At 43.2% G+C, this 16,132-nt stretch overlaps 1 protein-coding gene across 1 annotated transcript; it reads left to right on the forward strand.

The window, feature by feature from the left end:
- The first annotated feature begins 4,589 nt into the window (after positions 1-4,589).
- CDX4 (caudal type homeobox 4) lies at positions 4,590-12,524 on the forward strand. Its single transcript, XM_050310657.1, has 3 exons — positions 4,590-5,007; positions 9,838-9,983; positions 12,318-12,524. The coding sequence occupies exons 1-3, from the start codon at positions 4,590-4,592 to the stop codon at positions 12,522-12,524; spliced, it is 771 nt and encodes a 256-aa protein (XP_050166614.1).
- Positions 12,525-16,132: the final 3,608 nt, after the last annotated feature.

The raw sequence follows: 16,132 nt of genomic DNA on the forward strand, positions 1-16,132 counted from the left end.
AAAAGCACACCCCAAGTTTAGCAGCCTTCCAGGTTTGCTGGTGCCCCCCAGGGTTCCTCCCAGCCGAGCCTTTCCACGCAGCACGTGTTGTGTATGCTGGGCTGACACTCCCTGCCAGTGATTCACACTCCCATTTCGGGGGCACTGGAGGACACTGCCTGCACACCGCTCTGTGCAGCACTCACTCAGCCAAGGAATGGGCACAGGTTTTCTGATTAAATGTTTGCCAGCTGTTTTCATGCTCAAAGAGCTCAATTCTTTTTCAATAAAAAAGCCTGAGATGTGTCACAATAAATGGAGGGTGGATTAGGAGACACCCTGGATGCTCTTGGTTTCTAAGCCACAACAGACACAGTCACTGTAAGGCAGGACAGATCATACATGAAATGCATTGACACTACTTTTAATCAAACACATTTTGACACTTAGAAATTAAAGATAAGTCACCGTTAGCAGCAGTTAGAAAATCAATAGTGGGGTAGATAGAAGAGTAAACACACTCAGGTTTCAACCAGCCACTCTCCATCCTTTTTCAAGAGGATTTGTTAAGAACTAAAATTTCAGAGCATGAAATTAAAAATTAAATCACTGAGGAAGGTTTCACAGACAACTGGCATCTTTATTTCTTCTGTTTCTATCTTATGCAAAACAAATACACTGGAGGGATCAGAGACACACACAGGGCAGAACTGAAATTAATGATGTATCCCTTTTCACTTTTCCCCAGAGGAGGTCACTTCAGCAAGTGAAAGCAGCTCAGTTTTGCTCACTCAGCCCTGTGGGCTGTGTCACATCTGCCAGATGTGGTTTGGCACATGCTTGCCTTTCAAACCCTGAAAATGAGACCTAAACTACGGTGTTGGATATTAAACCAGCCCAATTACAAAGGCAAATAAAAAAATTCAGAAGCGTTATGTTTGTAGAACCTTCAATAAAAGCAAAAGCAGTCTCTTTAACTGTTCTAAAATGTTAAAACCATCTGCCTTCCTTCATCACTTGCCCATTTTTTCCCAACAGAGCTGCCCTGAGCTGACAGTAGACCATGTAGTGACTGACCTTCCCTCAAGATTCACACTGCTGAACAGCAATTTTAGGACTGAGAGTGCATTCAAAGCCCAGCCTGGATCCAGGGTCAATAATGCATCCAAAACACTGCACTGCACTCTCAGCAGCACACAGTGCACCAACCATTCCTTCACATTCCAAGCATGCAGTTACAAAGGTAAGGGCAAGAGGCATTCCTAAGCCTGGTGTTCCTGAAGTGCTGTTTGAGTGCTCATCTGGAGGCAAGCAAACAAACATCTGCTCCTATCACCTGAGCCAGAATGGGGCACACCGAGCTCACCTGCTCCTTTATTCTAAGAAATCAGAGAGACTTCACATAATTTTCAAGCTTCAAAGACAGACAGATTAGTTCCTTCTTATCTACATAAAATGAAGAGTGACTTTATGAGTGAGGGCTCCTAATAAAAACTATCACAGTTATGAACACCTTTCATGTAAGTTATTGTTGCACAGGCAGGTTTTAATCTCCCAGTAGTGCCGAAATTGCAGTTATAATGGCTGTCATTAAAACACTTAATTGCACGGTGGTGATTATGTTGTTATTACCCAGGTTGGAGCTGCTCTCTAGAACAGCACATCCACCACAGAGCAGCGGCTCCCCTGCCTGTCCAAACAACCTGTACAGCTCCTGCATGTGCTCCTGGAACCTAGATATGGTTGTCACCACGTGTGTTGTCACTGATTTCACCCACCGCTTGTTAGAAAACTAGAAAACCTTCTTCCCCAAGGAGCTCCAAGTACAGTTGATTTAACAACACAAAACTTCACTCCAGCGACCGCTGAGGCAGCTCGACACCGGCTCAGGAGATAAACTACTGCTGGCGTTTGAAGAGGTGGAGAAAACAGCCTTGGAGGTGAGTTTTCCTGGCAGTGCCTCTGTCTGGAGGGTGCCAGAGCACAGCAGCACCACCCCGATCTGCCCCATGTGGCGCTATCCCGCACCCAGAACAGGCACAGGCACAGGCACAGGCACAGGCACACACCTCCCCAGGGCTGAGATGTCTGCGTGTCCAGCCACCCCCTCAGAACGGCTGGCAAACGTTCCTTTAATATCCCGCACTGTTCTGGCACACAGAATAGCAGACAGCAGAGCCGGGGTGCAGAAGGTCATTCGAACATTGCCATTTCAGTTGTCTTATTCTCACTTTGGTGCTAAAAATCTGCAGTCCTACCCAGCAATCTTATCCTGCTATGCAAATCTTTTTAAACAAAATGCTTTATTCAAAGCTTACTATTGTGAGCCGGTATCAAATCAGTGCAGCAATTTGCCATCCCAGTATCTTGATCTAATTACGTTCTGGAAAGAATCGAAATAGATCTGAAGAAAATTCTGATAATGGAACAGGCAAAACAAGAAAGGGAAAGGAGGAGCATAAACAGAAGATAAAAGAAGAACAGAGCATCAAGGATAAAGCTCTGAGATACAAAAAATAGGATTAGGTGATACAGAAATGGTGGGGGGTACGTGCAGAGGAATCCCATAAAGGAAGAGGAACAGCGGGGATTAAAAATGTTACCAACGTGTAGTGCAGTCTATGAAATGACGTCACTCACTGAAAAGTGAAAATGGGGGTTAGGAGGAGTCAAATAATGGGTCTGATCCCAAATCCTCGAGCAACCATGTCCATGTTTGAAATCCAGTGGATTTCAGCTGCAGTCGGTGGACACGAAACGTGCCCCGGTGGCCCTGCCTGTGACTGAAGGCTCTGTGGGCACTCAGCGATGCCCGGGGTTGAGCTGCTCCCAGTGTCCCAAACAGCCAAGATCCAAGCACAGCCCAGCACAGGACACACATCTGTTTCAATCTGGATGATGCTCAGCGCAGTTCTTTGTTCTTTATGGTGCACACCACTACTAAACGCTCTGTGGGCTCTCAAAAATCGTGCTGCAATTCCTTTTCTTGCAAGATGAAGGCAACAAGAGTCTCTTTCGATTTATTTTTAGTCTTATTTTTATAACCAATTACAGAAGGTCTTACTTTGATTGATTACAATGATTACTGCAGAATTTTGTAAATGCAGCAAAATTCATTAAAAATATTTTTCTACACTTCTTAGCAAAAATTCTTCCCTCAAAAAGAAACCCCAACCCCAACCAGAAAAGGAACATCTTTCCTGTCTTTAGTACACACTTAGAATCCTTTAGTGCTGGAATTAGAAGGGATGTGTGAATACGAGTAGTGTCAAAATACAAAGGATCCTGAATGAAAACCCACACCTTTGTAAAGGGAAACAACTCATTGTAATTTGCACCTCTTTTGCAGGCATGGCCCTTACAAATAGCTCATTGCAAAAAAAAACCCAGCCAAAATAAAAATACAGCCAATTCACTCCACAAATCGCAGCTCCACAGCCCGGAGAGGCGAGTCTGGAATCCTAAGGTGCGGTTCAGTTCTCCCACGTTAAACCCAGCACTTAATAACGAGATGTAAAAGCACCTCGGGAATGCTTTTTCCCTCCCCCGCGGAGCAGCGTCGAGGCAGTTCTGACCCACAGTGAACAACCCAGATGTCTCTCCCTGCTGCTTTGCCCTGGCCAAGATGCCAGCACCGGGAGCAGAGCACAGGCAGCAGGGCAGAGGAAGGCACCAGCCTCCTGCAGGCAGATAAAGCTTGTCTCCAAACAGAAGCCAACAATATTACTGGGCCTAATCAAAGACTTTTTTCACTACCCTTTACAGTCATTTTCTTTGTACTTCTGGCACCATCTTTGTTAGGAAGATTTATTGTCTGCTTTTTCAAATTTATCAGTTTGCAATGGCCACCAGATGAAGGGATCTCTTTAAGTCACTCTGTGTGGGGACGCTGAGAACATGTGCCTTACAGTCAGAGCTTCAAAGTCTCCCAGGCTGGAAAACCACTTACAAACAACAGTGACAGGAAAAGTTTTGAGATTGTTATATTCAAGATATGCTGTTTATGAGGTGTTCTGCATTTTGAAGTTATTGACTTACAATTATTCAAATTGACTGCACTCCTTAAAAAGTAAATTGAGATTTTTTTTTAGTATCTGACAAATTAAAAGAGTAACAGGTTTACTTCTTGATTGCTAAAAGACCATAAAATAAAGGTTTCCAACAAGAATCATTTGAATGTTAAACATTGCTATGATAGTTACCACTATAGTTTCTTCCTAGAAAGGTCAATTTACTTAACTATTTTAGTTACAAGTAGAAGCAACTGTTGCATCATCTTGCAGGACTGGGATGGCTGTTGAATATCAGGGAAGGATAATAGGATAGATAAAAGTTCTCTAAAAGAGAAAGCACCAGAACCAGCAGAAAGGTGGGGTCGGGCAGCCCTTCATTTGAATGTAAATGTAATTATGAGGCAGCAGTTGGGCTGACGTCAGGCAAGGTCTTGGTAAACCATTACCACCAGCACCTGGTAACACAGTGGATAATAAAAGAGGATGAAGTAGAAGATTCCAAGCAGAGTGGCATTATTGGGGAAAAGCAAACCCAAATATTTTGGAGCAGCAGAGGACGCGGAAGAGCAGGATGTGGTGGCCAGGTGTGTGACAGCCATGTACGTGAGCCCGCTCCTGGACAAGGACAGCACCATGTACCCAGGGGCTGCCCGGGCCGCCAACACCCTGCCAGGGCAGGGCTTCGTGTCCGCCCCCCCCTACCCCGAGTACATGGGCTACCACCCCGTGCCAGCCCTGGACACCCACGGGCAGCCGCCGGGGCCCTGGGGCTCCCACTTTGGCCCGCAGAGGGAGGACTGGAACGCGTACGGGCCGGGCCCCTCCGGCGCCGCCACCGCCCAGCTCAGCGCCTCGTCCCCCGCGCAGGGCTCCTACAGCCCTGCCGAGTACAGCGCCCTGCAGCCCGGGGCCAACCCTCCCGCAGAGCCCAACAGTGCCCAGCACATCTCCCCCAGCAGCCACAGGCACAGCTCCTACGAGTGGATGAGGAAAACCGGGCAAGCCAACCCCACCGGTAAGTGCGCATCCCACCTCGGCTCTCACAAATAATTAACTTCACTTGAAGCACAGCGGTTGGTGCTCGTGTATGGCATTTATTTCACCTACTGCTGTTTAAGGCAGTTTTGACTAAATTTGTGCTAGTCTCAGTTCTCCCCGGGAAGGTTTTTTGTGGTTACTGTAGTGGAATGGCTGGTGTGGTCAGACACGGATGTGTCAGACATGGATGTGGTCCCACAGCTCCTGTTGGAACGTTCTGTAAAGCATTTGGTGGGGAAACGTGATAAGCTTGGAAGTGTTATGGGGCAATGAAAGCGGCAACACTTAACAGCTACAGGCAAAAAAATACTACCGAATTATTTTGTGCTGCAAGGAAAATATCGATATAAAATCAGGTTGACCTTTTTAAATAATTTTAATAACTTGAGAGAGAATTATGTGCTCTCATCCAAACGTAGCGATTACCCAGCCTTCTGCTGGTTTTCATCTGCCTTTTCTTTTTCTACCCAGAACTATTAATGAAAAGAAGTATTCCTAGAGAAGCAATCTGGTTCAAATGACCAGCATAGACTAGTTTGTTTGTAGATCACATAACTCCTCACTTAAGCTTCCTCTTCATTTAGTTTCCCATCAGTTTTACATATTTTTCTTACATACCAGAACTTTGCAGCTTGCCACAATTACACAATTAAAACTCACTTTCCTGCAAGTGCCACTCATTGATGTGCCTGTTCTTGTGACAGGCTGCCTCCAGATGAACCTTTCCATGTATATTCCCAAGGTGTAAACTGGGTGTAGCAAGGATTGCCAAATCTATTGTTAAGGTTAAAAGTAGTAAGTGTGTGTTAGGGAGCATCAAAGAAAATGCTTCAAAGAAAGCAGAGCAATTACAACTAGAGCAATCTTAGGAGGCACAGAAAATCAGCACTACTGCTTCAGACAGAAACCTCCTTCAAGTGGTTATTACTCAGGAGCAAAATTAGTCTTGGTAATTGTTTCTTAATTATAAAGCAGACTGGCACTGTTTTGCCACTGTTACTAACTATAAAATGCCCAGGGAACAGGGGGATATCCCAGTGCCATCCTTCCCCTTGGAGCCTCCACAAAGCCCTTCAAAGCCAGGTGGGTTTAGAGTCCCTTTTCCCCTCATGTAAATCACAGTAACTTCATTAACATCATTGGAGATTTCCAGGTGTAGAAGTGATGCAAGACTTGAGTGGAGACCAAATTCGACTGAATGTCAATGAGGGAGCCCTGTCTGTGTCACTGAATTTTAAATGTGCTGTCATTCTTAAACAGTAGCACAGACTTCAGAATCTAAATCTTTGCTTTACACTTATTGCACAGACTTGGCAGACCCTGAAAGGTTTCTCACATGCTTGTTCAAATATATCTGTGATTAAGAGACATAGTTTTGGGCCTAAATTCATCTCTAGGCTGGAAAGCACTTCCCCAGAATTTACACCCAGGCTGCAATACTTTCTGAACCGTTGGGGCAGGTGAAACAGGGCCCATCAATAGCTGCATGTCCCGAGGCTGAGCATTCCCTGCCTTTGAAGTGTTAAAGGACTCAGGACTTCACAGCAGTGAGCTCCAGGCATCAGCCCCAGACTGTCAGAGTAAAGCACAAATGTGGAACTGTACAGAACAAGAAAAGTACCAACTAGTTTGGTGATTTAAAAAAAAGGTGGAAATTTTAATACTGACACAGAAAAAATGGTGAGAAGTGGAAGGAAATTCAAACAAATGACAAGGCTAAAATGATTCATGTAATTATACTGTGTTACCTTATCAATGCTTTCTCTAGAAAAAACTAACCTGATGCCATTATAACCCCTCTTTGAAACACCCCTGCTCTCTGCTGTTCCTTATTGCCTTAATATCAGTCGTTATAAAGTAGCTACTGGTTCCTCTCCCTCAGTGTTATCACTGCTTGGTACAGTTCAGTGCTCTCAGATCCCAGAATTACAGCCCTGAAGCCCACAAATGTATTTATATGTTTAGATACGTGTCTGCCCTTCAGTGCACCAGTGGTGTGCACTCACATGGATGTGTGTGAGCAGCCAGGAATAACAGAGATCAAACCACATCTGATTAGATCAGGGAGTCTCCTGAAATTCTGCCCTGAAGACAAGGGGAATTACCTGGGGGGAGTGGATGTTAATGGGAATTTTTTCACTCTCTATTCAGGCTCTAGTAAATACACTACATTCTGATTCCACAGTTGTATTCAGCTTTTTACACACACACACAAAATTAGCTGTAGGAAAAGTGAAATGAAAATTTACCTGATCAAATCAATCTTCAGGATGAAACAACACCACAAAGACAGAAGTACTGAGTCCTTTCAACAGATAAAATGGGATTTGAAAGCCTCTGTCTGAAAGACCATAGCTGTATATTCAAAACCAATCCCTTTCTTATTTCAAACACACAGACACTGCAAATATCTGAGGCAACAGGAAATTCGGAAAAACCAAACATCAAAAGTGGGCCTGGAAAAGGTATCTTGCCAGTCAGGCTATCAAAGTGAGGAAAAGAACATCTAAAGAATTCCTGACAGTCTGAGCCTGTTCTCACTACAAATCTATGATAAAATGCCCCATCAACTTCAGCTGTGCAAGAGCAGAGCTCCACATTAATTTCTAAACCCTGTGTGATCAACAATGTAAAATGTGTATTTCTGAGAGCAAGTGAGCCTTCAAAGCATGGAACCTACTGAGAAGGTGTTGAAAGGGCCTAGGAAACAGGTTCCAAAACTTCCTATGAAACCCCATCTGGGAGTGGCTGTTCTCAAAGGAGAAAGGACTGTGAGGGGACTAAACCAAAGCACAACAATATTTTCATATGTTGCCTGCTCAGCCTTAGCTGTTTTTTTTTTTTCCTATATCCAACATATTTTCTGTCTTTATTTAAACAAGCAGTGCTGTCCAAGTAATTCAGATTCCATCACAGCAGAAACACAGCCAGAAAGCAAACTAGAAAAGCAAGCAAAAAGGCCAGGCCCCTGCTTTAATGCTAATTTATTTTGCTTTGTAAACTGGTTGTGACATCTATTTTGCAGTGGCCTACATTGTCTGAGGTTTTGAGGCCTATCTGTCATATTGAGGCAGCAGACCCTTTTAACACTTCACTTTGCTTTGATATGCAGCCTTGGCTCTTCCTTCTCCCTCCTTTCTTCAGGAGTTATATTGCCGGAAAGGGTGATGATTTTCACAGCAAATAAAGAGGCCTTCTCCCAGCTTTATTGTCTTCAGAAGAAATGCTCTGTGAATTTTATGACCAAGGGCAATGGGGAAAACTGCTCCTTTTCTCCACCCCCTCAGATCGTGGCTATATTTGCTGATTATAGTGAAGCCGGAATAACCTCGTTGAATTTTAACTTGTTTTCAAAGATTCCCTCTAAGCCTTGGGTTCACAAGGAACCTGAATATCTGTCCTACTGTCAGCATTAGAACTATCACTTAGGGTAAAGCTTTCAAAGCCAACAATTCATACCTTGAAGAAAGTAAACTTGGTTTGATGATTGGTTTAGTCCTGCAAATTTAGGCAGGAACATCTTGTATGTTGGAAGTCAAATAGGCCAAGGATTTGGGAAAATATCCTTAATTCTGCGTATTTCAGCTATGTCTACCTCGGGCTTTCAGATAAAAATAACACAGTCTGTCCTAAGTCAGTCCAAATTTAAAGAGAACTGAGGGAAAAAATACTCCCTCATCTATTTCTGTGCCTTTTTCCTCTGCTAAGATGAAAGAGTCTGACATTTGTTTAGGGCTTGTAAATTCCAAACCAATTGGCTTGTGGTCCTGAATGTGAAAGGGGGGCTCGATAAGATCTCCTTGTCGCTCCTTTGTGTGGCGTGTGCTTCATCTTAACACCTCAATGGATTTTAGGGAACCACTTTAAAGGAGTCTTTGTCCTACAGTTTGTCCCAGAAAACTCACATCAAAAAAAACTGGGAAGATCAGAAGAAAAAAGGAAAACTATCTAGTTGGCTGTTGAAAGTGCAAAGGAGAACAAATAAGTTGAAAACTGATCTCTCTGTATTGTTATTGCATGAAGAATTGTTTAAAAATTATATGAAATGAGAGATATCTTCTAAACATTCAGTATTGCTTCCCTTAATGGTATTTATCTGATGTACCTAAGAATAGTTCTTTTATACATTAGAGAGAGGATGATCCTGAAATCCTTTTACAAGTATTTTATTGCCTCATCTTACAAATTGCCTCCAACTCCAAAGGGAAGCCCAGCCCAGAGCACCCCCAGGAATTCCTCTGCAGGCACTCAGCACCTTGCAAGGCTGGGCCTGGCTGGGAAAAGTAAAGTCAAATTATTATTGAGCTTACAAGCACATCCTGTGGCCACACAAGAAAGCAAAAGCACTTCCAGCAGGACATTTCTTTGTGTTGGACAAGTGATCTTTAAAAACTCAGGTAAAGAATTAGGCCACAGTACAACCAAAACTGTGACTGAACTTCAGCCTGGAAGTGCTGTGTATTTGTGCTCTCCAGTGCACACAAGTCACTTCAGTGAGCACTGTAATGAAAGGCCTTTGAGATTAATGTACCAGCACCAGAGATGTACTGCTATCAATTATTGAAGATGCTTCAGGGTGTTTATCACTTAAGAGCTCCACACTGAAATGTGTGTTTACAGAGAGAGGGAAAGACAGTTGTGGTAACCAATACTCTCTTAGTTCACCCTGCACCTCATATTCTGTGCCACAGAAAACAATCCCATGTGAGTAGTTTAATTAATGTCTGTAAAACGCTGGAGATGTCTGAAAGTTAGTATGGAAAGTCAAATTAATATTTAATATTAATAACATTTCTTTCCTAAACAGGCAAAACAAGAACAAAAGAAAAGTACCGAGTTGTTTACACAGACCATCAGAGACTGGAATTAGAGAAGGAATTTCACTGCAACAGATACATCACAATCAGGAGAAAGTCAGAACTGGCAGCAAACCTGGGACTATCGGAAAGACAGGTACCCAGAGCCCTCCATCCCAGAGCACACCCCACACTCCTTAACTGCGCATTTGGCAGAAAGCTCCAATTAGAGGGAACAAGCATTAGGAATTCATCTGTGCTACACAAAGGACTTAGTCTTACCTTCTACCTTGCACTACAGATAGAATTTAAACAGTTCGGCTTCAAGTTCCCAATAGTTCTGACCTTCACAACTTTATTTCTTCTTGAAACCACACAAAATAACGGCCAGGTAAAAATCCAGTTGGATGCACTTGAGCTGTAAGGCAGGAAAATCAGAACTTGTCATTCAGAGAGCAACCAAATGAGATATTTATGGGGGGTTTTGTCACCAATGTATTGGCACAGCTCCCACAGGCCACATTCTTCCTCAGATTTCAGCATATTCAAGGGGTTCTTCCAGCCCTGGATTTTCAAGTCAGGTTCTCTTTTTGCTATTATTTTCACAGGTCCTTCACCTACAGCAGTAGTTAAAAATTACTATGTACAGGCCACTTCAGGCTGCAAAATTTGGAGCCACATTTGACATTATCACACAAATACATGTAGCCAAGACCATCCAGGCAGGGAATGTGCAAGGAATGTGCAAGGAATGTGCAAGATCCATTCCTTCCTTGGAAAGCAGCTCTGCATTGTTTCATATAGAGCACATATTTAATCTGTGTCCTGAATAAAGACAGTCCCCTGAGCAGGGCCCAGATCTGTCAGCTGTGCTCATACAAAGACTAGAGGAATTCAGGATAAGAATTCCCTAAAATCCCTGTGTTGGAAAGCACAGCTGTGCAGGAACTGCTGGATCCAACCCTCCAGAGCTACAACTGGAGGATAAGGTGACACTGAATAGGGTATCTCATTCAGCAACCAGATTATTGCTCTCAGATAAATCCAAAGCAGAGAGCTTTGTTTTGAGTATTTTATAAGCATTTGTTCTTCCTGCAGATACACAGCCAGTTCTTTCAGCGGCCTCCTCTGCTTTGCATTCAGCCTGTGCAGGAGCAGGGGATGGAGAGGGGCCAGAGGAGGCTGCAAGTGTGGGGATGCACAGAGAACCAAGGGTGTTTTAGGCCTGAGCACCTTTCAGTGCAGTGCCATTCAGCCCCAGCCCCAAGGAGTGCACAGCTTGCACTCTGCAGGCTCCACGTGGCCCCAGACAGTGACAATGAAAGGCAGGTTTGTCATGGCTGGACCAAAGTTTGTCACACAGTAGGACAGAGCTGCCTTGGAAATTCCCCAGAGCACTGCAGTTCTGCAAGATTCAAATCCTGCACCTTCAGATCGTGTAAGCTGGCTGACAGAACACACACACTGCCTGCAGTGACCACAGATACTGCACAAAACCAGCAGGTACTTCTACACTGCTGCTCCTCATGCCACCCAACCTTTGGCAAATCTCCTGCAAGTGTAATGGGGACAAAATACTTCATTTGGCTGTATTTCTGCAGGACTCCTGACAGACAAAGCTAAATGCTACTTAATGCCATTACCAGTAAGGTGATAAAAATAAATAGAAAATAATAATTACATTTTGAATACAAAGCAATGGCACAACTTTATCATACTGCATTCAACACACCTTCTGTGCTATAACAAAAACTGTAAAGTATGAACACAAACTTTCTATTTATTCACACAAGGAGATAAAATATAAATAGTTACACTAAAAGCAGATTTTAAAGAGACAGGAGTCTTTACACCTGCACAATTAGTCTGGGAAATTGACTGTCATTAAGTAATGCTGATATCTAGTGATACACATGACAGTATGTATGTATCTGAAAAATACAGATACAAAAATAGAGATTTAAATATATAATATATAATGAAAGCAATCAAAACTTTGAAAACACATAAGAATATATGCACACACAAAAATCACTCACAACATAAATGAAGAAAAAGAACCCTCAGTACTTGGCTTTGAATTAATCTGTAACACAGATAATAAAGCAATCTTCAAAATTATTCCCTAATTGCATCTTCCTAAAGTCTGACACAGCCATTGGCAAAGCTGGGGTGATGAGCTCGGGCTCTGTGAGTCCCAGGGAGTGTGTGGATCCCTGTGTTCCCACTTATAATAACACAGCAGGCCCAAGAACAGAAAGCCATTTTCTCCTCATTATGATGCAGAAAATGAACACAGAGTAAAGGCAAAAGTTTTCACTGCACAGATCCAGTGGTTTGGTTTGTGGGGGTTTGATGGTGGGTTCATTGTGTGGGGGTGTTTGTTTCCTTTGCTTCAGGGGTTGGGTGGGGTTTGTAACTGCTCTCCATTTGCACTGCTGTACTCGCTGCCCGGTCTCTGCGCTAACGAGCTGCGGTTTGTGATGCCCAGGTGAAGATCTGGTTCCAGAACCGGCGGGCGAAGGAGAGGAAGCTGCTCAAGAAGAAGCTGTCGCAGTTTGACGGCAGCGGGGGCTCTGCCCAGAGCGACTCGGGCTCGCTGAGCCCCAACGACCTGCCCAGCTCCCTGTTCCCGCCCCCACACGCCATCAGCGGATTGCAGCCCAGTGACATTCACCAGGTCATGGTCTCAGAATGAACAGAGGGGAGAAAACAGGAAAAGACAGAAAGCAGGAATGAATTTGCCCACCTCGAAAGCTCGCTCTTGCAAAGGACCCTGCTCATTTCACTGCCTCCAGAGAGCTGATTGCTGGGCACGGGAGCTGCGACTGTTGTCAAAGGACTTTATTGTTGCAGAAATCTCAGGGAACTTGTGCTGCTAAGATTCATCACTCAGTATCTTTGAACAGCAGGTAATTTGCTTCAGACACTGACACAAAGAACGATACAACAAAGGTTCAAGTAAATGTAGTTCTAGTCTGATCATATATACCCAGAGAGAACTAAGGGGACTGATTATAAAATAGAGTATTATTGCAGAAAATATAAGAAGCTGGGTACGTTTGGGTTGTTACATTTATGTAATTAGAGTAAACAGTAGATCTTAATAAATATTTACACTTACATGTACTGCAAAGAATGCTACTTTCTGAAAACAACAAACATTCAAAACACTTTTAATTACTCAAGAAAAATAATAATGTCACTACACCAACATATTGCATTTAATTAAATAACACAAATCATCGTTGCCCTATGTCATTGTATTCAAGGATGCAATAGTTACAGATACCTAATCTACCAAACCTGGCAAGATCTGCTCCACTGTAAGAGATGAAGCCATTTCTCGTGCACATTAAGAAATACCAAATAATTTGGAAGATAAGCATTACCTCAATCTCCAGTGACTGCACATATTGCTGCTCAAATATATGAGCAAAAATGTAATGGAAACAGAACTGTTACTACCACTAAACCCCCAAAAAGCAAATGAAGGATTTGCTTATTGTCTCTAAACATTTTAAGCTAAATAGTAGCAGTTTTAGGCCACTGACTTTATACTGGACTCTCATTTTGGGCAAGAAGTACCCCAGAGTAGCTGCCAGTGTTATTTTGAAGCTCTTACCTGCAGCTCAGCACTCCCCAAGTGCAGGAATGGCACCAAAGAAATGTTCCCTTCGTGGGCACTCCTGAAAGAGCACAAATTAAGCATAAACATGCTCATGGTGTGGTTTGCTTTAATTATCAGCAGCAATGATATCTAGAAGTCTGGAAAAAGGAGAAAGAAAACCCAAAGCACTAAAAAAACCCCCAAGGCCTTCAGTAGTATTGTTCGTTGGAACTGCATAGTGGCAGCTTTTTGATAGCACACAAGTGCCCTAGTGTGAAAATTTGTTATTACTGAAAAGGCCAAGAGGAGCAAAGGTAATAAAAAGGGAAAACAGCAGAAAACAATCAGAAATCAGCATTATATGGCATATGAAAAGTCAGGCATTACTTATTTCAGCAATACCAAACTTGCTCTCGGAACCAGCAGATCAAATTCTGCTGTTCTTTGTGTCAGTGAGCACTGAAAATGCACTGAACAACACTGACAGAACCTGCAAAGCTCTCAGCATCTGCACTGCGTACACCAGATAACCTGCATTTGAAGATGTGTCTCACTATTCCACAGTTATTTAAAAATAACTCTGTTAGGAGTAACTCCATGAAAGCAGCTCTATTAGGAGGCACAAGAATAACCTCTTCAAAAATAAATACTGAATTATATATTTGTGGGCATGTCTCCAACTAAACTAGGAGGGAATCCTGTACCACAGGACAAGAACTTACTGTAAGTTTACTCATTTGTGGGTGGTTCCCTGATATATTTTCTAATAATCTCCTGTCATATAGCTAAAATAAATAGGTGTATCTTAATGCAAACAAACTGCAAAGAGAAAATCTTGTGTATATAAATAGGTACAAAACTCAGCCTGATGAGAAATTGAGACTTTGTCTGCATGGCTTTGATTCAGGATCTTCCAAATCTGCCCATGGGTGTTCCAGTGTGATGATGGACATTTTAGGAGACAGAGCAGCAGGTTGTAGAGATCTGGTTGTGTTCAGAGTCATGGAGTGTTGCACTTCTATACATGAAGGATGTACAAGGTCAAACCATCTCCCAAGAAACTCATCCTTCAGACACACAGGAAAAAGGGAAGAGCACCTTTCCCTTGGTATGCAAAGCCCAACTCACCAGAAGGTCCAACTCTCCCACAGTCCACCAGGGAATCATTCCAAATGAGCTTATTTCAGGTGTCAAACCAGAGCTGGAATGGGATACAAAGCACCTCCCATAACATGTTTAAAATCAATCCTGTCAATAAAAAGTATTTTCCTTTTTCATGATCTTCATCCTGAATTTTTTCCAAAGTGTATATTGATAAATATTTGGGGGACACAATCTCTTTCATGCACCAGATAATGATCTCCAAGCCTAAAGAGTGTGTTGGATTATGTTCTCTGGCTATGACTGACTCAGATAAGAAGTTATTCCCCCTAACTTGGACTGTGCACAGCTACCCCCACCCACATCATAACATCCTTTTCAGTCTCAGTGCAGCAACACAGCTGTTTCTCAAAATAATCCAGGGAGAGTTAAACCCTTTTGGACGGATCAGGGTAATTTTTGGTAAACTTGATCAGAGAGTGATAACCATGCAGTCAGAGTTCCACACCAGGAGGCTGGGAGGCCACAGGGAGGGGAAATGGCAAGAAGCTGACAGAAGAAAATCTTCACTGTGTCTCTGCAGCCATTATTGTTCCCCTGATCAAAATGCACTTCATGCTGGCAGGCTCAGTGCCCATCCCAGATGACAGGCCAGGCTGACAGGGAGGGGTCCATGCTACACCCACGCTCTGCCAGCAGCAGCCTGGGAACACGAGGGGCAGGCCAGGCTGTTGGGTGCAGGACACACAGCCAAAGGCCTCACAGGGTCATTATTGTGGGGCAGCTGTGTTTGCAGCATTGCTTATGCAAAAGAACAACTTCAGAAGATGTGATCAGCCCTTGTATTTCATTTTTGTGTTTACATGGGTGAAACACTAAAGGCTATAAATAACATTTTTCAATATTTATCTTTCCCCCTTTGAAGGCTTATCCAGGGACTTTAGACTCTCCCTTAGCACTGTTAGGCAATTAAAATAATAATAAATCAAATGCCATCCTTCTCACCCAGTGGGGACCCTCCCCAAGCTCTCTGAGTTTCCTGTGTTTTTCCCTTTATGTAAATAGAAAACCATCCCACTGTTTAAATTCAGCCCTTTGGTTGGTGTTTGGAGTTTGCAGAGCAGGGAGTCACTGGAACACCAGCTGATATCAAAAGAGAACTCTGCATCACACAACTGTCTGATTCCAGCAGCCAGCAAATCCCTCCTGGCATTTATCTGACTCATCTTTACTCTTAGGAGAATTCTGCAGAGGTGCCAAAGCTTTGGCAACCATCGCCCTTCTCAGTCCCACTGCCTATAAATACTTAATCAAGAAGGAACAATTTGCCACAAACTGCTTATGCTGACACTCAGTGTAGCACCATAGTGATTTGGCTTTATTAACTAACCTCTAAATATTGATCTGTGTCAGAAAATAAAGAAAAATACAGATTTATCTGTAGTTACAGTAATGACAGATAGTTTAGACCAGAAATTGGAAAGGACCTAATTATAAGATATTTAAAATATTGATTTGCAGAGGAGAGAGCATAAGTTAAACACCCAACTGGCTGCTTGTAGTAGTCACACAGGTCTAGTAAAAACCCAGATCAG

Source organism: Myiozetetes cayanensis, unplaced genomic scaffold (genome assembly GCF_022539395.1).
Source record: "Myiozetetes cayanensis isolate MyiCay16 unplaced genomic scaffold, myiCay2020 scf15, whole genome shotgun sequence".
Taxonomy (NCBI): domain Eukaryota; kingdom Metazoa; phylum Chordata; class Aves; order Passeriformes; family Tyrannidae; genus Myiozetetes; species Myiozetetes cayanensis.